Source organism: Symphalangus syndactylus, chromosome 1 (assembly GCF_028878055.3).
Source record: "Symphalangus syndactylus isolate Jambi chromosome 1, NHGRI_mSymSyn1-v2.1_pri, whole genome shotgun sequence".
NCBI lineage: Eukaryota > Metazoa > Chordata > Mammalia > Primates > Hylobatidae > Symphalangus > Symphalangus syndactylus.
In genome coordinates this window covers 101,732,480-101,751,109 of record NC_072423.2, presented here as the reverse complement: position 1 = coordinate 101,751,109, position 18,630 = coordinate 101,732,480, and the positions used below count along the sequence as shown (strand labels likewise).

The 18,630-nt window shown below is 63.9% G+C and overlaps 2 protein-coding genes across 3 annotated transcripts; both read right to left on the bottom strand.

The window, feature by feature from the left end:
* Positions 1 to 481: 481 nt before the first annotated feature.
* LOC129479311 (uncharacterized) lies at positions 482 to 1,897 on the bottom strand. The gene is given in 2 exon segments (XM_055272243.2): positions 482 to 1,710; positions 1,712 to 1,897. Coding segments are annotated over 2 exon segments (612 nt in total). The 3' UTR covers positions 482 to 1,284.
* Positions 482 to 18,607, bottom strand: DUSP8 (dual specificity phosphatase 8). 2 transcript variants are annotated; one of them, XM_055272231.2, is made up of 7 exons: positions 18,249 to 18,607; positions 11,950 to 12,288; positions 10,222 to 10,360; positions 5,293 to 5,459; positions 4,532 to 4,691; positions 4,214 to 4,337; positions 482 to 3,994 (listed from the first exon to the last, which is right to left on the bottom strand). In XM_055272231.2, exons 2-7 carry the CDS (start codon positions 12,178 to 12,180, stop codon positions 2,938 to 2,940), a joined length of 1,878 nt encoding a protein of 625 aa, XP_055128206.2. In that variant the 5' UTR covers positions 12,181 to 12,288; positions 18,249 to 18,607; the 3' UTR covers positions 482 to 2,937. The 2 variants fall into 2 exon arrangements, with proteins under 2 accessions (XP_055128206.2, XP_055128197.2); XM_055272222.2 differs by lacking the exon at positions 18,249 to 18,607 and adding an exon at positions 14,097 to 17,187 and having other exon boundaries at positions 2,806 to 3,994.
* Between the last annotated feature and the right edge of the window lie 23 nt (positions 18,608 to 18,630).

The following is an 18,630-nucleotide window of genomic DNA, read 5'->3' as shown; positions in this document are numbered from 1 at the left end:
CCATTGCACTCCAGCCTGGACGACAGAACGAAACTCCATTTCAAAAAAAAAAGAAAGTCTGGTTGGAGACACTATATATAGCTAGGCCCCTATTTCTGCTGGTACGTATATGCACCCACACACATGCACACAGCACACAGCACACATGGAGGGGCCGGGAGGGAAGCATCCAACTGTTCACATTGGGATTGTGGGAGTGAGGGGAGTGGTGGGCAACACGGAGGTTTTATATCATTTTAAGTTATTTAAGCTTTTACTAGCATGTAACAACCAAAAAAGTGTGTTTTACACCCTAAAGGTGCAGCTGAGGACCTGTGCCCATGCCTGGCCCCCAGGGACTATTCTCAGAGCCCGCCCACGCTGTAAGCCTGCAAGTTTCCAGGCCCAACACACCAGGCTCCAGCCTCAGGCCTGCCTCCCAGCAGCCTCTGCCCCCACCCTGCCCACCACCAGTCTGAAGCAAGAGGCTCGGAGTCGTGGGGAAAACATCCACTTTAAGCTTTATTACAACACACTGTCTCCAAACACAAGGGGAGGGGCTGGGAGCAGAAGGTGCGGCTGCGGTGGGAGGGGCTCCAAGGGGGGCTGAAGGGCCGGCAGCCCAGTCTACTGAGACTGGAGGCTCGGCGGGGGACCTGCACCCTCTCCTCCGCTGGACTTCCCAGCAAATAACAGGAGGGGCCGGGTCCACTGTGGGGCGATCCCAATGCCAGGCAGTGGCCGGATGGGAGGGGCGGGAGAGAGGCTTGGAGAGGACTCATGGCTCGGTCAGGAGAAAGCCACCAGGTGGGGCCCTGGCCCGCCTCCCGCAGCACTGGAGGAGGCAGTGGCCAGGTGGGAGGGGCAGGAGAGAAGCTTGAAAAGGACTCAGGGCCCTGTCAGGAGAAAGCCACCAGGTGGGGCCCCGGCCCGCCTCCCGCAGCACTGGAGGAGGCAGAGGCCAACACAGGACCTTCGTCCCCACCCTGGCTGCTCACTTTGGGGTGACCAGTACCTCAAGAGTGGGAGCAGAGACAGACTGAGACAGACAGCCCCCCCCAACGGCCTGGAGAAGGGACGAGGGGAAGGGAGGAGGGGGCCCAACCAGTGGCCCCAGACCACTGTCTCCCGGGCAGCACAGGGGTGGGGGGCGAGAAGCGGGGAGCCAGTGCATCCTCCTCACCCAGGGTCTCCTCAGAAACCCAACGCAACAGACAGGAGGCAAATTTACATAATTAATAATTAACCAATAATAATAAATACTTAAACCTCTAATCCATAGATTGCAAATACAACAATGATAGCTTATTTTCTTGGGGAACAGGAGTGGGTGGGGACAGAGGGAATGGGAACAGGACTTTTGCTGAAAGGAGGGATGACAGGAACACAGGGCTGTGGGTGAAAAGAACAAATAGAAGAAACAGCAGAGAGAGCGGCTGGCCGGGGCGGGGTGGGCGCCTTCCTGGCCCTGCTCCAGGACTCAGGACTGGGTCCTGCCCTGGACTGCCTCTCCGGCCAAGCCCCTGGCCTCTTCCCACAGTGACTGGCCCCACTCCTAGACCCTAGGACATCTGAAGGGCAGGGGTCCCAATGGCCTGAGAGGGTATGGGAAAGGGGCAGCAGGCTGACCCACCTGGGCCCAAAAGCCACCTGTGTTTGGGGGCTGGCATGCCACCTAAAGAGCGCGCGCCCTGGGAAAGGGCTGAACCGGAGTTTCTCTCCTGAGAGGCCCCCACAGGGCTTGGGGCAAACGAGGGGGCTTTACCTGCCTTGAGGCAGCGCTCCCTAAGTGAAGCAGGCCTACCCCAGCAGCACAGGGGCTTGGCTGGTGCCTGAACTCCCTGTGCGAGCAGCACCTGCTCACAGAGTCCCTCAGCCTGCAGGTGCACACCTGAATTCCAAGTTCTGCCTGGGGCATGGCTAGGTGGGGGAGGACCTGGAACAGAACCCTAAGACCACCCCCTCCTCATACCTGGGGGTCCAGGGCTTCCTGCCCAGTGGAGCCAGCACTGGCTAGCCAGGCCCCTCCTGCCTGACCCCCGAGGCCAAGTTCCTCTCCTGCAGTGGTGCCACCCTACCCAGCAGGCAGCTCTGGGGGCATGGGCAAGGGAGAAGGGAGGGCTGCAGCCCTCCGGGAATGGCCTTCCTGAGCCACTCTGTGGCTGGACTGGGGCTCTGGCAGGAGTTGGGGGCACTAACACCTCTGTCCTCCCCTGGGCTCCACCTCATCTGACATTCCAGAACCCCCTGCCCCAAGCCCCTACACACACTGTTCTATTCCTCAGCCCCTCTCAACACCTTGGCACCGTGGGGCCCAATGCCTGTCCTCCCCTGCCAGGGAACAGCTCTGGGGCAACGGGCGGCGGGGTGCCCTCCCTGCCACCAAGATTTGGTGCCTGGAGCTGGTGGAAGGCTGGCCGCACCTCTCCGGGGCACACCACCTCCTGCTCCTCCAACCTATGGCTTTGGTGCAGAGCCCTAGGCCGGCGCAGAGAAGGGAGAGAGCAGGGGAGGTGGGTGGGGGAAGAAGGGGGGTTCTGCGGCTCAGTTTGTGGCAAAGAAGTTTTTTTTTTTTTCGTTTTTTTCTTTTTTACCTTTTTCTTATGTAAAAAGTGCACGAAAGCTCGGCAGCCTTTGCAAAGGTCAGCAGTGTTTCCTGGGGCGGGGGAACTGGGAGGGGCCCCAGGCCTGGCACCCAGCTTGCGACTGAAGGTGGCCTCGTATTGCTTAGAAACGTATGTTTCAGTTTAAATACCAGACAGTAAAAATAGAGCTCGAGGACCACCCGCACTGTTGCCAAATCATTGCCAGAATGAACAGCTTAAATAAATAAAAAATCGAAATATTTACTTCTCGATAAAAATCCCAGTAAAACCATTTACCTTTCTTAGCATTATATATAATATATATTTATAACGGGCCTGGCTGCGGGCAGCGGAGCCGAGGGTAGCGGAGGGGTCAGGACACTTCAATGACCTCCACGCTGCCCGAGAAGCTCGCCTGCTTGCCCAGGGCGGCCAGCTCCTCGCCGCGTGCACGCCCCTCCACCATGCCCTCCTCAAACTCCATCTGGCAGCTGCGACGCTTGAACTGCGTCTCCGGGGCCGGCTCCTCGGGCCAGCCGGTCCGCGCGTCCCGGGGCTCAGCCCTCGCAGCCTCCCGCCGCCGCAGGTCGCTGCCGCCGCCTGGTCCCGGGGCGCCCGCCCGGCCGAAGGGCGCAAACAGCACCCCGCCCGCCCCCTGTGCGCCCTCGGGGCTGAAGCACCAGGGCCCGTCGGGCGATGGCGTGCCCGGGGAGTCGAGCGGCGGTGCCCAGGCCCCGGGGCCGGCCGGCTGGCCAGGGCCGGGCAGCCCAGGTGCCGACAGGGCCGAGAGGCCGTGCCGCGGAGTCTGCCGGGCCGCGTCGCCGAAGTTCAGGCCGAGGCTGTGCGCTGGGGAGCGCGCGGGGGAGCCGGCGGGGGGCCGGGGCCGCCGGCGGTGCCTTGGGCGTCCCTCGGGCGCGGCGTCCGGGCTGTCTGGGCTGGGCGAGGGCAGGCCCAGCGCGGCCCCCGACGGGCTGTCCAGCTTGCAGAGCTTCGGTGCCTCGCCGGGGTCAGGGGGCCCGGGGCCGTCGGGCCGCCTGCTAGGGGCGTAGGCCGACTTGATGTCCAGGGAGAAGGAGCGCTTGAGGCGGTTAGTGTCCTGCAGGCGGTCCGAGGAGAGGTGCAGGCCGCGCAGGCCCTGCTGCAGCGCGCTGGTCGCCGGGGGCGTGGGGGGCGCGGGGGCCTCCCCGCCCGCGCTCGGGCCGCCCTCTCTGGCAGCCGCATTCCCTGTGGCAGCGCTCTCTGAGGTAGATGGTGGCAGCCGTGGCAGCGGGGCCCCGGCGGCAGGACTGGGCAGAGGCTCCGGCGTCCCTGAGGGGGTGCCCGGGTCGCCCTGCAGGGCGGCCAGCAGCTTCAGGCTGCGCTCGTACTCCAGCAGCTGGCCCAGGAAGTTGAAGTTGGGCGAGATAGACGGGCGCCTGTCCTTCACGAACCTGCGGGGGAGGAGGCTCAGTCCCAGGCGCCCGCTGGGGCCAGGCTGCCCACCTGACGCACCCGCTGGGCACCCACGAGCTCATGTGCGCCGGGCTGGTCTCAGGCCCTCCTCCCTTGCCAAGGGTCCTGGACGGTGGGGTCATTCTGGTGCAAGTGGGCAGCCGGGGGAAGGGAGGCGACGCTGTGAGCCCCAAGTGCGTGACTGGGGAAGGCGGTACCTGTAGGCGTCGTCAGAGGACATGCCCATGGTCTTCATGATGTAGGCGATGGCGATGGTGGCAGAGCGGGAGATACCGGCCAGACAGTGGACAATGACTTGGCAGCTGGAGAGCTTGGCTTTATCTGGGCAGGTGGGCCATGGGGGCCAGGTGAGGGCTAAGACTGCACAGCTTCTCCCTGGCCCAGGTAGGGGACCCCACCCGCCCAACTGTCAACAGTTCCGGGTACTTCCTGGGGACCCCTCCTGTGCCTGTGGCCACACCCAGCTCTAGCCTTCCTCTAGCCAGGTCCCTGCCCTCCACCCACCGCAGACTCACCAATGAACTCAATGGACTTATCCAGCCAGGGCAGCAGTTTTTCACAGTAGTTGTCATTGATGGGGACCCTCATGAAGCGGCTCTCGCAGATGAAGTCAGGCTTGGGGCAGGAGTTGCTGGCGTTGAGGACGTAGCTTATTCCATTTTGCGTCATCAGATCCTGGAGGGGCAGGAGGACGGGTTGGAAAGGGGTGGGAGAAGCTCGGGGTGGGAGTGAAGGTGGAGGCTTTTCCTGCCCTGCCATCAGGAGGGCCTTTAGAATCCTGGGGTGCTCCTGGGAGCCTTGTAATTTGTCCCAGATCCCAGTGTATCCAGGGGTGGGCCCAGGAGGCCTCTCTGGTCCACCCAGGCACCCTGGGCCCGTGCGGGGGGTGGGGCATGGCTGGCCTCCGTCTGTAGGCCCCACCCACGGCCGGTGGTGGGCTCCCAGGAATTTTATGATTGCCTGGGTGGTGGCTTTTACCCTTTTCCCTCGTCACCATTTTTAAAACACGGGATTCTTTCAGAGCTGGCCAGAGGCCCAGTGACATCCGCAGCTTGGCATGCCAGCTCCCTGCTCCTCCCCCCAGCCCTGCTGTGGTCCTGCCAGGGGCATGGGTGGGGAGCCTGGGGTCCTCCCGGGCCCCACCCATGCTTCTCCCACACCCAGCTCATCCACTGCCTTCGGCTCCTTTCCTCCCTCATCCCCCGATCTGTTGCCAAAGCTGCTTCTGGAGCTCCTGCCTCTTTCTGACCACCCCCCAACTCCACTGCACACACACCTTGTTTAGGACGTCTTTCTGCGAGCCCAAGTAGAGGTGAGGCAGGATGCGGGTCAGGCCCACGCTGGGCACAGGCAGGCAGGGCTGGGAGAGGCTCATGGGTAGCAGGGCAGCAGGCTTGCCCTCGCAGAGACCGGGGAAGCAGGAGGAGAAGGTGGCGAAGCCCCCTGTAGGAGGAGGCCCGTCAAGTGGGTTGAGAGAACACCTAGGGCTCCCCGTCCGCCTAGGGCACCCCATCTACTGCTGAGGATCAGTCACACCCAGCCCAGACCCGAGCCTGAGCCCAGCTGGCAAGCCTCGGGCCGAGCACCTGCTCTGGCTGTGGTGGGGGGAGGGGCTGCTGCCACACATTGACAGCCTGCACCTACGCCCACATTCCTCCTCACGCTAATTAGGGGCTGACCCAGCTGAGGACGCTGCTATGATGCCTGTAAAGGTGGGGTTGAGGTGGCTGGCCATCACGGCACGTGCTGGGCCCAGGGAGGGGTGGGCTCAGAGGCCACAGGGGTCTCCTGCTGAGGGTGTGGGTCCCACAGCCCAGAGGAGAGGCCCTTGTGAGCCCCGCCATCTCCCATACCCATGGCCTGGGCCTTCCTCCTCCCTTGTGCTGATGCAATGCCTCCCTGCCTCCAGCTGGCTGGGAGCCCCAGGCCTGGGCTTGGGTGCCAGGACTAGGAGGCCAGGGCTTCTGAGAGGCCCTCCCCCTCCCCAGGCATGACATCACCCTGGCACAGCCCTTGAGGCATTTGCCTTCTGGTTATGGCTGTACTCCACCCAGCAGGGGAAGACGGAGAGTGGAGGAGCCCAGGGCACTGGGGGCACGCGGGGCAGGCAGTGGGCGCCCACTGCACATGTGACCAGCGTGTGCTGCTGCCTTCCACACATGTCCAAGTCGGAGGCCACAGGCTGGTGGGAGGAAGTCCCCTGCCCTGCACCGGCTGGAAGGACCCGAGCGTGAATCCCTGGATGTCTGACTCAGTGACCATGGGTAGTGCACACCATGGCTCTGGTCTTAGCTTCCTCCTCCTGCCTGCCACACAGCATCGTGTGGCTCCAAGAAGATAATAAGCACGAAGACACATGGTGAGAATGGACCTGGCCGTCCCTGACCTGGCTGGGGCGACCACCGATGTGGACCAGAAACTGGGCAGCACCCGCCTGATGGCTGCCAGCTCTTGGAAGGGTGAGACCAGCATGGCCCAGCGCCACCCCGGGGACACCTTCCAGAACATAAGCCCCCACGGCAAGCCAGCTCCTGCTTGTGCAGAGCCTGAGGCAGCTGGGCTGAGGCCTGCCCTATCCCACTGGATGAGGCAGGGGAGTGACGGTGGGGGCTCAGGGCCTGGGAACCCCAGGACTCTTTTTTGTCCTGGTTTGCAGAAGAGGCTGGTGCCACATGTGCAGCAGGTGCCCACTGCCTGCCCCGCGTGCCCCCAGTGCCCAGGGCTCCTCCGCTCTCCGTCGTCCCCTGCTGGGTGGAGTAGAGCCACCCTGGATAAATCCTGAGGACAGGGGAGTGTGTGCAAACCCCCAACCAGAACACCTGCTGTGCCAGCTCCCCGTGTCCCTAAAAAGGGCGTGACGCTGGGGGACTGTGGAGATGGGAGAAGCTCCAGGATGGGTGGGTTGAGGCAGCAGCCTTGGAGGAACAGTCCCTTCTGTGGGAACCTGCTGGCTGGACAGGGGGAAGCAGGTAGGTGACTTGTCACCAATGACGCCCCAGCTTGCAGGTTCCCCCGAGCAGAGGCCGGGCTGGGCACTGTAGCTGGCTTCTGCTCACTGTTCTGAGCTGGGGGAGCCCTGGATGTTCCTGCTGCAGGACAGCCCTGGGGAGGGGGAAGGGCTGCACCACTTCTCTGCAGACTCCTCTGGCACCTGCTGCCTCTCCTCCTCCCTGTGGCTCTCCCAGGGATTTTGTGCCTTACTCTCTGCTTTCTCCAGGGCCTGGCCAAAGGAGGAGGTGGTGGTGGTGGTGGGGATTCCATTGGAACCCTCCCACCTCTCCCAGAGGAGGTAAAGGCAGCACCTCTGGACAGGTGCAGAGAACTGACAGCTGTGGCAGCAATTCCTCAGGAAGCTTCCCAGGACTTCCCCAGGCAGAGCAGGTAGTGTGGATGTCCCTATACACCCCACTGTGGACACCAGGCCTAGCAGGGACCAAGGCTCCAGGGATTTCAGAACCACCCAGGCTCTGGGGGTGAGTGATAAGCGGGGGTGTTGGGTTCAGTGGACCCTTTGTAGGTCCCAGCACTCTTTGGGCCCTGGGGAGGCACCCCTACCCTCAGGCATCTCCAAAGGCGCCTTCCCAGTATCCCTGCTTCCTGACTCAGGGGTTTCTGGGGCAGCGCCTGCAGTTCACCTGCTACTCACAGTGAAATCCCAGACTTGAAAAAAGGCATGTGTACCAGGACATGTGCCTGCCCCGTGCCACCTGGGAGACCCTGCAAGCGCTTATGGCCACAGTCACAGACGTGCTTCTGCCCACCACCTCCAAGACCCCCGGATTTCCCGCCAGGGTGGGGGCCGCCACCTCACCCACTTGCAGTGCAGACGCCCAGCCAAGGGTCCAAGGCCGACTGCGGGCCACTGCTTAAAGGGCCAGGCCCCTCTCTCATTCCTTGCCACTTGCCCCCCCAACACTGTGAGCCGCGCAGCTGGAGTGGGGGAAGAGGAGTGGCAGGGGGAGGTGGGGTTCACAGCAGTCCTGGGACCCCAGCAAAGCCTGTCCCACCACTGTCTCTCTCCCGCTTCCCGCAAACCTGCCCTGCTGTGGGGAGGACAGAGGCTTGGTCCTCACGTTCTGGCCTCTACTGTCCCCGCAAATGGACCAAGGAGCTGTGTCGCCTGTGCTGCGGGATCCTGGAACATCCCTTCTCCTGGATGAGGGGCAGCACCCCTGCCCCACCCAATATATTCTGTCCCACTCTCCCTGGTTCTTCGCAGAGCCAGCCCAGAGCAGGGGCTGTGCCCACCACAGGGTGGGAGGGAGCCTGAGGGCAGAGCCCGTGGGCCTGCTTGGGTGTCGCCATGAGCCCACTCTATACCACGGGGCCTGGGATTCCTTGGCAGCTGCGCTTCTGGAGAAAAGGGGACACAGCCTCAACCTTGCAGGGCAGATGTCAGCACAGAAAGGCAGCTCTGAGGGTCCTGAGAGTCGGCCGGCATGACCAGGCCCTGGGAGTGCCCTCCTGGCAAATCCTAGCCCAGGCCCAGCCCCTCCCATGCCCACACCCACACCCACACCCACCTGCACCCTCATGCTGTCCCACCCACCAGTGCTGGGTGAGGGCCCCAGTCCCCCAAACCGTCCCACTCTGGCCTCGAGGGAGACAGGCCCTTCCAGGCTCGGAACTTTCCTGGGATCCGCCTGGGGGTAGGGAGGTGCCACTCTGGGACCCTTCTCAGCCTCCAAGAAGAGCCTCCTGGCTCCCATTCCTGACTAAGGCAGCAAAGTGGCCCTTGGGAGGCATCCCGTTACACCTCGTGAGCTGTAAAAAGCCCCAAACTACTCTCTCCCTGCCCCCAACCAGTTCAGCCCTCAAACTGAACCTAGGGGATGAGGGTTGGATCAGAGTGCATCATTCTGTGGCTTCTGGTTCCCAGAGTTCACACATATGCACACAAATCCCAAATCTCACTCAGACAAGCACAGGTGGGTACATACACAAATATACCTGCATGTATATACATGCATATACGCGTGCGCACACATACATGCACATATGTGCACACACAGGCACGCATACGCCCATACATGCACACACGTACATGCACACACATACATGCACGCACACGCACACACATACATACATGCACACACATGCTAACGTACGCACTTGCAGAGGCAGATGCTGGTCACCAGATGCCCAGAGCCATGCACAGACGCACAGACACCCTCTGACCATGGCCACCCAGCAGTGCAGGGTGCTGGACACACACACAGACAAGTGGGGAAGGAGCCTGGCCTCAATGCTCTTGCCCAGGACACTGGACCACCCTCAAGCCTCCCAGGTGCCCTTTAGGTCCCAGGACATGGCATCTCGGGAGGTCGGCCTGGCCAAAGAGGCTGTCACCCCTTCATCCCCCACAGCCGCCCTCAGGCTGGGTGAAGGTCCCTGCTTCCACTGGACGCAGGGCCAAGGGCCTGGCTTGGCTGCCCACTCCCCACCCCACCGCGCCTGCACCCCACAGTCCCCCATACCCTCTGCTTGCCTGGAACAGCCCCTGGTAGCAGAGGCCAGGCAGAAGGAGCCTGGACAAAGACCCCAGACCTGGGTAGGGGAGGGTGCACGTCCCTGGGACAGGCCAGCTCCACCTGGCTGTGGGACTTGGGCCGACCCCAGGAGGTGGATTCTACAGACACACCCTCAGCCACAGCCCAAGGAAAGAAAGAACCCTCTGGGACCACGAGTGTGTGAGTGTGTATCAGTGTGTGTAGGGGGGGAGGCTTCCCTGCCTCCAGGGCTTGGGGCCAGTTGCCCAGGCTGCTTTTGGGCCACAGGGATCCCTGGGGGCTGTCTGCTGGGACCCAGGCAGCAGCCTTGATGCCAGGCTGTTGCCAGGCAACCTGCACTCAGCTGGGCTTTCCGGGAGGGGGGGACTTCCTCGGGACCCCACGGCTCCAACTGAGTTTCCAGAGGATGGGGCCTCTGCCTCCTGCTTCTGACAGGAGCTCCGGGAGGGGGAGGGACTCCCAGCCTGCATGCCTTGCCCTACACCTCTGGAGCCCAGCTGTACCGTGAAGTTTCCTTCTGTGTTGAGGATAGTCATATTGGGTCCTGAAGTGTGGGTGTCCTGGGGAGAGGATGGTGGGGCCTCAAGAACCACAGATGTATGGAGATCCCCCCATGCCCAGAGGACGCCTCCCTGATGCCCCAGCCCCAGCCCCAGCCCCACTGCTGGCGGAGCAGGCATGGGTCACAGACTCACCAGTGAGGATGGCCACACTGTCGAAGCAGCCGTCCAGCTTGCTCAGCAGGATGGAGAGGAAGCTGTCTGCAGCGAGCACGCTGGCATCCCGTGTGCTCTGGTCATAGACCACCACGTCCTGTGGCTCCGTGGCCTCCACCTGGGGGCCATGGGGCAGAGATCAGCATGCCACCTCCACCTGTCGATGCCCTGGCCCCATCCCAGCCACGCTGGCTCAAGGGAATAGTAAGGGCATCAAATGATGGGAGGCAGGAACCTGTCACCTTGCTGCCTGGAGGGGAGGGCAGGTGTGGTCACACACCTCACACACTCTCCTCCATCTGCCAGAGGCCCAGGTGCACACACCCACACCACACAGCAGGCCATGGGGGCAGGGAGGGGTGGGCTCCTGCCCTGCACAGCTGTGCCCCCATGCCATGCACATGGGTGAAGGGGACGGATGCTCTGGGCCAGGCCCGTGTGGAGGAGACACAGGTGAGTGTGGTGGGAGCCCAGGATAGGACCTGGCTGGCTCCCAGGGCGGCGTAGGGACAGAAAAGCTCGGCCCTGAAACGGATGCCTTTGGGTGTGGGCTCTCAGTGGGGCTAACTCTGTAGCCAGCAATTCTGCTCCCCACCCTATCCCCTCCCCAACCCCCAGCAGAGAAACAGAGGGCTGCAGCAGGACCCCAGGCCCCTGCACCAATTCCGGAGGCAGCAGCTGGAAGCTGGGTTCCTCCTGCCCTCCTCCCCCACCCCAAGGGCCAGCCCAGATGTTGAGTGGCTTTTGCTCAGACAGCACCGGTGCCCCCACCCTGCAAGCACACTCAGCCCTTAAGCCAGCTGAGCCGCCAACCCCAGGCTGGGTGACGTCACCAGCAGCCAATGGGATCGCACTCTGCCAGGAGTCCTTGCTGGGGGTCATTAATCACTGGATTCCCCTTGTTGGAAGCCAAAGGGAGCCGATTCTGGCCTTGGGGCGGGCGGACTCCTGGCCAGTGGCCATCCCACTTGAGTCCTCCCATGTCCCAGCTCTGAACAGGGCCTATCAGTGACCCAGACCCCTCTCAAAGCCTCTAGGGCCAAGAGCTTGTCACCCTTGTCCCCTGCGAGGCAGTAGGAGGAGGAGGTGCCGCCACCTTCACAGGTCAACAGCCCAGCTGGTCCCTCCCCAGCTGCACCTGATGGTCCTGGGCAGAATGAGCTGTCTTTCCCCAGAAGGACATTCCTGGGGGGCCACAGAGAGAATTCTGGGTCCCCGAATACTCTGCGGGCTGGGGGGAGCCGTGGGACGGGGACACGGACTGCTCACATGTGCCTTTTGACCACCCCTCCTGTCCTCACAGTAGTGGGAGTGGACCACACAGCTGTCCCTGTCCCGTGCAGGCTGGCTGGGCTGCTCCCACTGCCATGTGGTCACACCTTGCTATTCTGTTCACTGCTCCCCTCTGTGAGCCTGGGTTGACCCCGGCCACACAGTCCTATCTGCGTGAGGAGGGCCTGGCACCTCTGTGCAGGAGCTGAGCGAGGAGGCCCTGGAGGGAGGGTAGGGAGGGGTGCTGCGGGCAGGGGTGCGGGGGGTGCCCTGAGCAGGGGCAACAGGCAGCGGTGAGAGGCAAGTGCCAGAGGGGGCTGCACCACACACCCCTGGCTGTGACCCCGAGGAGTCGAGTTTGGACTGGAGGGCGGGGCGGGGGGCTGCCATGGACCCTGGACGTGGTGCACGCCTGGTGGGCAGTGGGCTGGGTACCTGGCTGCGTGCAGCTGGCTGGATGAGCTCCGCAATGGTCACCTTGCCCTGCTGCAGCCGCCGCTTCACCAGCTTGGAGCAGCAGATGTTGACGGAGCTGAGCACATGCCAGCTGTTGTACTCCACGAAGGAGCGGCTGTCGATGACCAGCGGCCCCCCAGGCCCGCCCCGCAGCAGGCTGGCCAGCTTCTTGGCATCCATCACCTTCCTTGGGAGCTGGTCCCCGGCCATGGTGGGGCAATGGGTGCTGGGGAGGGTGACCCCTGAAGTGAGGAGGGGCTGCTCCGACGGCGCAGGTGTGGCCTCGTGCTGGGAGTGACCTAGCACATGGTGCCGGACCTGCAGGGACAGGGGGATGGTCAGCAGTGCTGCAGGCCCCTGGGTGGCACCCAGAAGCTCCCCAGGACAGATCAGAGCTGGGAGCTGTGCCCACCAGGACATCTGAGCCCAACATGTGCCCGTGGGAACCCTTCTCCCTCTGGAGAGACCCCATCCAGGTCACAAGGCCAGCTCTCAGCAGGATGCATCAAGGCAGAGGCGGGCAAATGGGCCCCACAGGGAAGGATCTGAGAGTTGGACGAGGCCAGGGGTCCTGCCTGTGGGCCCTGGGGTTCACGGACCCTTAGGCATTCCAGAACATTCCATCTCATCCCTGGGACACAGGCGTCTCCCTGCTGTAACCTCTGCATCTTTTCCACCACAGGACCCCCAGCAAGTCAGGGGTCTGGACTGCACCTCACCCTCTCTCATGGTACAGCTCTCTACCCTCCTCCGGGCTTGCTGTCCTCACACCTGCCCCTCTCTCCCTAGCACAGCCCCAGGCAGTCCAATCCCCGGAGACTTGACTCCAGGGCAGCTCCATAAGCCGATAATCCAGCCCCTGGTGGATGGTGGCCTTGGGGCTGCCTCCACTGGAGAGTGGGCTCCCGGGGGCAGGGGGGTGCGGGAAGGGCTCAGGCACGAAAGCATGGCTCCTTTGCCACTGCTGCCCTCCTGGCCTGCAGGCTGAGGTTTAGTGTGCGCCATGTGCCTGCTGGGGGTGAGTGCCCAGCTCCTGCAGGGGCGTGTCGCACCCACAGAGTGCCCCTCCCCTAGCGGAGCCCGGGGTCTAGGGGGCTCCTCCAGGGGCTGATGGGGCCCAGGATGGGAGGGGCGGGGTAGCCCTAGGAAGAAGGTCAGTGTCGGGGACCCTGCAGGTGCCAAGCCCCCGGCATGGCCTGCAAAGGCCTCAGACTGCCGGGTGGGCAGGTGGAGTAGGGATGTCTAAGGATGGAGTCTCTGGAAGCCCCTCCTGCAGGCTTGATGACAAGCCTGTCACTGCCCCACTGCCGGGCCCCATCTCCCTGTCACCTGCCAGGACTGCCCTTCCTCTGGGTCCACTTTAGACTCACAGCCCCTAGGAGGCACACAGTGTTAAGGATGATGAGTTTGCTTTAACTATGGGGAAACCGAGCCTTGGGGCAGGGGTGGGACCTGGGTGACACCTGGGTCACACACAGATGGGCACTGGGTGTACCTGCAAGGCCATCTCCCCTGTGCCCCCACGGCTGCCAGTCAGGAAGTTTACTCCACCCAGCTCAGGACTGAGGGAAGGCTGGGAGATAGATGTACCCTGGGCGCTGTGCCCTGAGCAGAGCAGGCTATGGTGGGCAGCAGGCCCTCCGCAAGCCAGACCCCCAACCCACAGCCACAGGAGGCACTAGGGGGAGGCGCCCTGAGGACACCCGTGCACTGCAAACAGCAGGCTGGGGACAGAGGCCACCACCGTTTCTGGACTCTCCAGGTCAGCTCCCAGGCCGGCGGGGGCCAATGGGCGAGTTCACAGAGCAGCAGGTGCAAGGCTGGTGTGGACCTCGTCCCTGGCCCAGCCCCGACTCCACACTGAGGGGCAGGTCCCAGCTCCTTCCTGCCCAGGAGCCCCAGCCTCACACTCACTCTCCTTCTTCAGACACTTCAGGCTTGGCCCCTGCCTGGCCCCTCCCGCCTCGACTAGGCCCAGGCATCTGTGCATTCCCACCACCCCTCCTGCTGCCAGAGGCCAGGGAAACACCTAGCTATGGATGGGCAGCCTCCACCGACCCCACGGCTGACAACCAGGGATTGTGGTGGCACCTGGTCAGCAGGGCCTCAGGATGGCACTCAGATACCGTTCCTGGGCCGGTGCTCCAGCCTCCACCACAGGGTGGGGAACGAGGCCTGGGAGTCCTCTCCAGGGCCAGACCCAGCAAGTTCGACAGCAAAAGGGCCTGCTGCCTGCCTGCTGTGGAGGGTCTCTGCCTGCCAGGGGGATCCCTGACTGCTTACAGGGGGGCCTCGATGAGCTGTCTGTCGTTCCCGAGTTCTACCTGAGCCTTGCGCAGGTGGTGAGAGGCCAGGGCCCAGATGTGTGGTCCTGGTGAGACAGCGGCTCCAGGTGCCCCATACGACACCCAAGGGCCCAGCTTAGAGACCCAGAACCCCGAGAAGGCCGCAGTGGCAGGGACACTTGGGCTGGGGGTCTTTTGAAGAGCCGCCCCAGCCTCAATGTCCTCATCCGTTAAGTGGGGGTGGATTCTCTCTCACTGAAAACAACAGAAGCAAATACCCCCCAGTGCAGAGAAGAGGGCAGGTGTGAAGAGAGGCCCTCGCCCTCCCTGCAGCCAGGGCCTAGCCTTCATACAGCCTTGAGTCCTGACACTGCCATGAGAGACCTCGGTGCAGCCAGCCAGGTCTGAGACCCAGAGGGAGGGGAGGGAGGAGGGCAAGTCCAGCTGCAGGGCGGTGGGCAGGGGCTGGAGGGGTGGGAGGATGGGTCCTGGCCTTTACCTGGCCCTGCTCTGCCTCCTAAGCAATGCTGAGCTGGAGCTGGGCCTATCACCCACAACAGTATTGTTATTTGCAGCCGAAGGGGATTCATTAGCAAGTTAGCACCTCCATTGTCACCATGGCAACAGCAGAGGTGCCAGGCAACCGCTGCTCCTGCGGCAGCCACCACCATGAAGCAGGCTCCTCTGCAGAGTGGGCACGCGCCCCTCCCTGCTCTCTCCTACCCACCCCAGCAGGTGCCCGGCAGTGCAGAGCCCAGTCCTCTCAGCCCCTCCGCTCCTCTGCCCTACCTGGTCCTAACCTTCCTTTCCACTCCCAGTACCTGCTGTGCCCAGCACGCTCCCTGCAGCTCACTGGCTCCCCGCCCCCTCAGAGGCCTTCTCTGTACTGTAAAGGGCTGGCCAAGTGCCCCCTCCTGCAGGAAGCCTCTGTGCCGTGCTGGCCTCCGGGAGAGCATCCTCACCCATAGGGTCTCCTTGGACCTACAACTCCCAGGGGGACATGTCCCTCACCTCTGTCTCTCCAGATGCTAAGGATTGGGGCTCAGCTATGCCAGGGATGGGGCAGGTTGGGTGGGGTGGGGAGCAGAGACACTAAGGACAGCCTGATGCAGATCAGTGGGGCCAGCACTGGCCATGTGGGAACAGAGGTAAGGAAATGTGGATGGTGTTGGTTCCACGCCTCTTCTTTCATGGCCCCACATGCCAAGCCCTCCTGAGTACCTGTGGCCCTGCTATTCCAGTGCCTAGGGGTTGGGGGGTGAGAGGCAGGGCTGGGGACAGGATGCCCCCTAGTACAGCCCCATACACCCTCTTCAAAGGTCTTTGAGTCCAGGAGGAAGCAGTTTCCAAGTCCAAAGTCAGAAGAAGGCTCCTCCCAGGCCCACACCTTCCAAGAGGCACCAGGCAGCCACCCTCCCCTGGGACACAGCACGCCTGGCTCCGGTGCTGCGTGCACACTGCCCTCTGTGCATGCCAGAACACACCCCTTTGCACACCCACTCCACACACGGGGCTGGTGCTCCTTACCCGCAATCCACTTGCCCTGTGTGCAAGTACCCGCGCGTGAATATGTGCACACATGTGGGCTGGACATACACTAGAGTACACGTACATCCTTGTCCTCTGTATGCAGGATCCCCTGAGAACCCCAGGACTCCGGTACCCCAGGGGTCAGCTTCAGGCTTCTTACACACACGAGCTCCCACACCCAGTGCCTCTATGCAGCACATTCCTGTCCCCGAGCACAGACGGGACCAGGGAGTCCCGGGCCACTCCCAACTCTCAACTGACAGCATCCTCACCACATTACCTTCTGCTCAGCACCTAGAAATGGGGACTCACTACCTTCAGGGACAGCTGCCAGGACTGTCAAGCATGGGGGGATGGGACTGTGTCTCCCCCTCACACCTAGGCAGGCTCTTGGAGCTGTCCGGCTCACTGTCACCCAGGGATGCTTCTGGAGGCAGAAATCGTCACACTAAGGAGGCTGAGGAGAGACCGGTGGGTGGCGACTCTGGGAGGCAGGGACCCTGCACTCACACAGGTCAGCTCATCTTCCCTCACTGGGCTCCCCAAATGCCCTCCTCCCTGCCTCCCCTCAGCCCCCTTGGCTAGTGGTGTAGGACCCAAGCTGGCCTACACTCTGCTCCACTGGCCTGGGGAAGCTGTGGACCTGGGAGAAAGTGGGGTGGGGCTGGGGGCTCCCTCCGATCCCAGGAACGGGGTCCGGGCAGGGCAGGGGATGGGAGGCCTTGGCACAGGGGGCCGTGACAGTCGAGTCTCAGAGCCGGACATATCCAGGTTCCCTCCCTTCCCACCAGACCTGTGTCCCTCCTCCTGGTCACTGTGCCACACGCCAAACATCAGGACCAGCCTGGGGCTTCCAAGGTTCACTGCCCTGAGCAACTCCGGCAGAGGGGGCCTCAGCTGGTGCAGTTCTCATGGCCAGAGTCCAACCACCTCTCTCTCACTGTGGGTCTGCCCCTTTCCCTGCTTTCTGCAAGAAGTGACACCTAGGTCTCCCCAGGCCCTAGCTGATGCCCCTTCGCGGCACCTGTCCAGTGGCAGCCTCTGGGCCCTGACTTCAGCCCCAGCCTGAAAAGAGAAGGGTCCTGGAACAGAGACTGACTCTAGGGGCCTTCTGCACCTCTGTTAATGGGACTTTATTCCCAGAAGCCTCCCCGAGGACGGAGGGCACCAGGGGAACAAAACCTGCCCAGCCACACTCGTGCAGCCCCAGGCTGGCTGCAGCAGGAGGTATTTCAGCGAGACTTCAGGATGAACTTCCAGCTGGGGTCACATGATCTGCCATCCGCATCCAGTGCTTATTAGCAGTGAATGCATGGGACTGTCCTCCTGGTGGAGGGCTGGGGCCTGGGGTGCTACATTCACTCCTGGACTGCCCTAGGTGCAACAGTGTCTCTGGGTGGGCTGTGACAGAAGGGAGGCAAGGGAGAGTGCCCTGGCTTGGACCTCCCCTCAGACCCCTCGCTGGGGCACAAAACGAGCTTCCCCGGCCTGCAGCAACCCCACCCCCACCCCAAGCTGCACAGCAAGGGCACTGCGGAGCCAGGCTACATCCTGCCACCCCCTCCTCCATCCCACAGCGTCCCCGCCCCCCATCACTGCAGCACCAGAGCCCCTATTCCCCTCAGCAGAGGCCGGTACACCCCGGAGCAGGGATACAGAGGCAGATTCTCCCAGAAGGGGTGACCCTGTTGGGGCTGGGCCTATTGTTGCCCCCTTCCCTCTAGGCCAGACTATTAGGTACCCCCACCTGGTCTGCTCCGCATCCCAGGCTGGGCAGCTGGGCCTAGCGAGGTGGCTGCAGCAGCCTGGCTGTGCCAGCCCCTCCCCCAGCGCAGCGGCTGCCTCTGCAGCAGGCGGAAGGGCGCGAGGGCTTTATCCCTCAGGGGCCGGCTGGGCACCCCCAGGTGGGGATGCACGGCGGCCTGGACATTGGGGGGATGGATCTGCAGCCCTCCCCCCCCCCGACAGGGGAAGGCCCCTTCCCGGGTGTCCCAGGCCAGAAGCCGTCGCGTCCCTCCCACGGCCGCGGCTCCACACCTCCCGGACCGGCTCCGGGCCAGAGTCCGCCTGCTCTGGTTCTGGCCCCCGCGGGGGTGCCGTTCGAGACGTCGGGGGCTCGCGCAGATCCCCGCTGGATCTCAGGCGGCCCTGGTGGCTCCTGGATTTTTGTTCCCCCCATTCCACACCCAAAGAATGAGCTGCGGGGAGAAGGGCGGCAACGCGGAGGGCGGACGTGGGCTGGGCCCGGGTCCACCAGGCGTTGCGGGGGGCGGGGAAGGGGCCTCCCTGTCCTGGGAGTCCTGGCCAGCCGTGGCTGCTCACCCCGGGGCCGCCTCCTCCTCCCAGGCGCCCACAGGGTGCCGCTGCCCCAGCGCCCCCGATGCTGCGCCCTCCGCCCCCCGGCCCGGGCCGGTGAACCCCGTCCCCGGCGCCCGCCCCCGCCCCGCCGGCGCCTCCGCTCACCTCGCTCGCGCTCGCCTCGGGGGCGCTCCGGGGACCCGCGCCGCGCTCAGGGCGCCCGCTCGGCTGCGCCGTCCATGGGCCCGGCGGGGGCCCGCGCAGCCGGGGCAGGGGCCGGGGGAGCGCGCGGGCCGCGTCGCCGTCGCCGCCGTCGCCGCCGCCAACGCCGCGGGGAGCGCTCGCTCGGGCCGGGGCGCGCGCACTGCGGGCGGGCACGCGCGCTCGCGGCGCGCATCCCAGCCCCGCGGCTCGGCGGGCGCGGCCGGGCGGTTCCGGCGCGGCTCGGGCTCGGGCTCGGGCGTCCGGCGGCCGGCGGGGCGTTGTGGGGGGAGCCGGCTTGGCCACCGCGCTCGGCCGCGAGTGACAGGCCCGGGGCGGAGGGCGG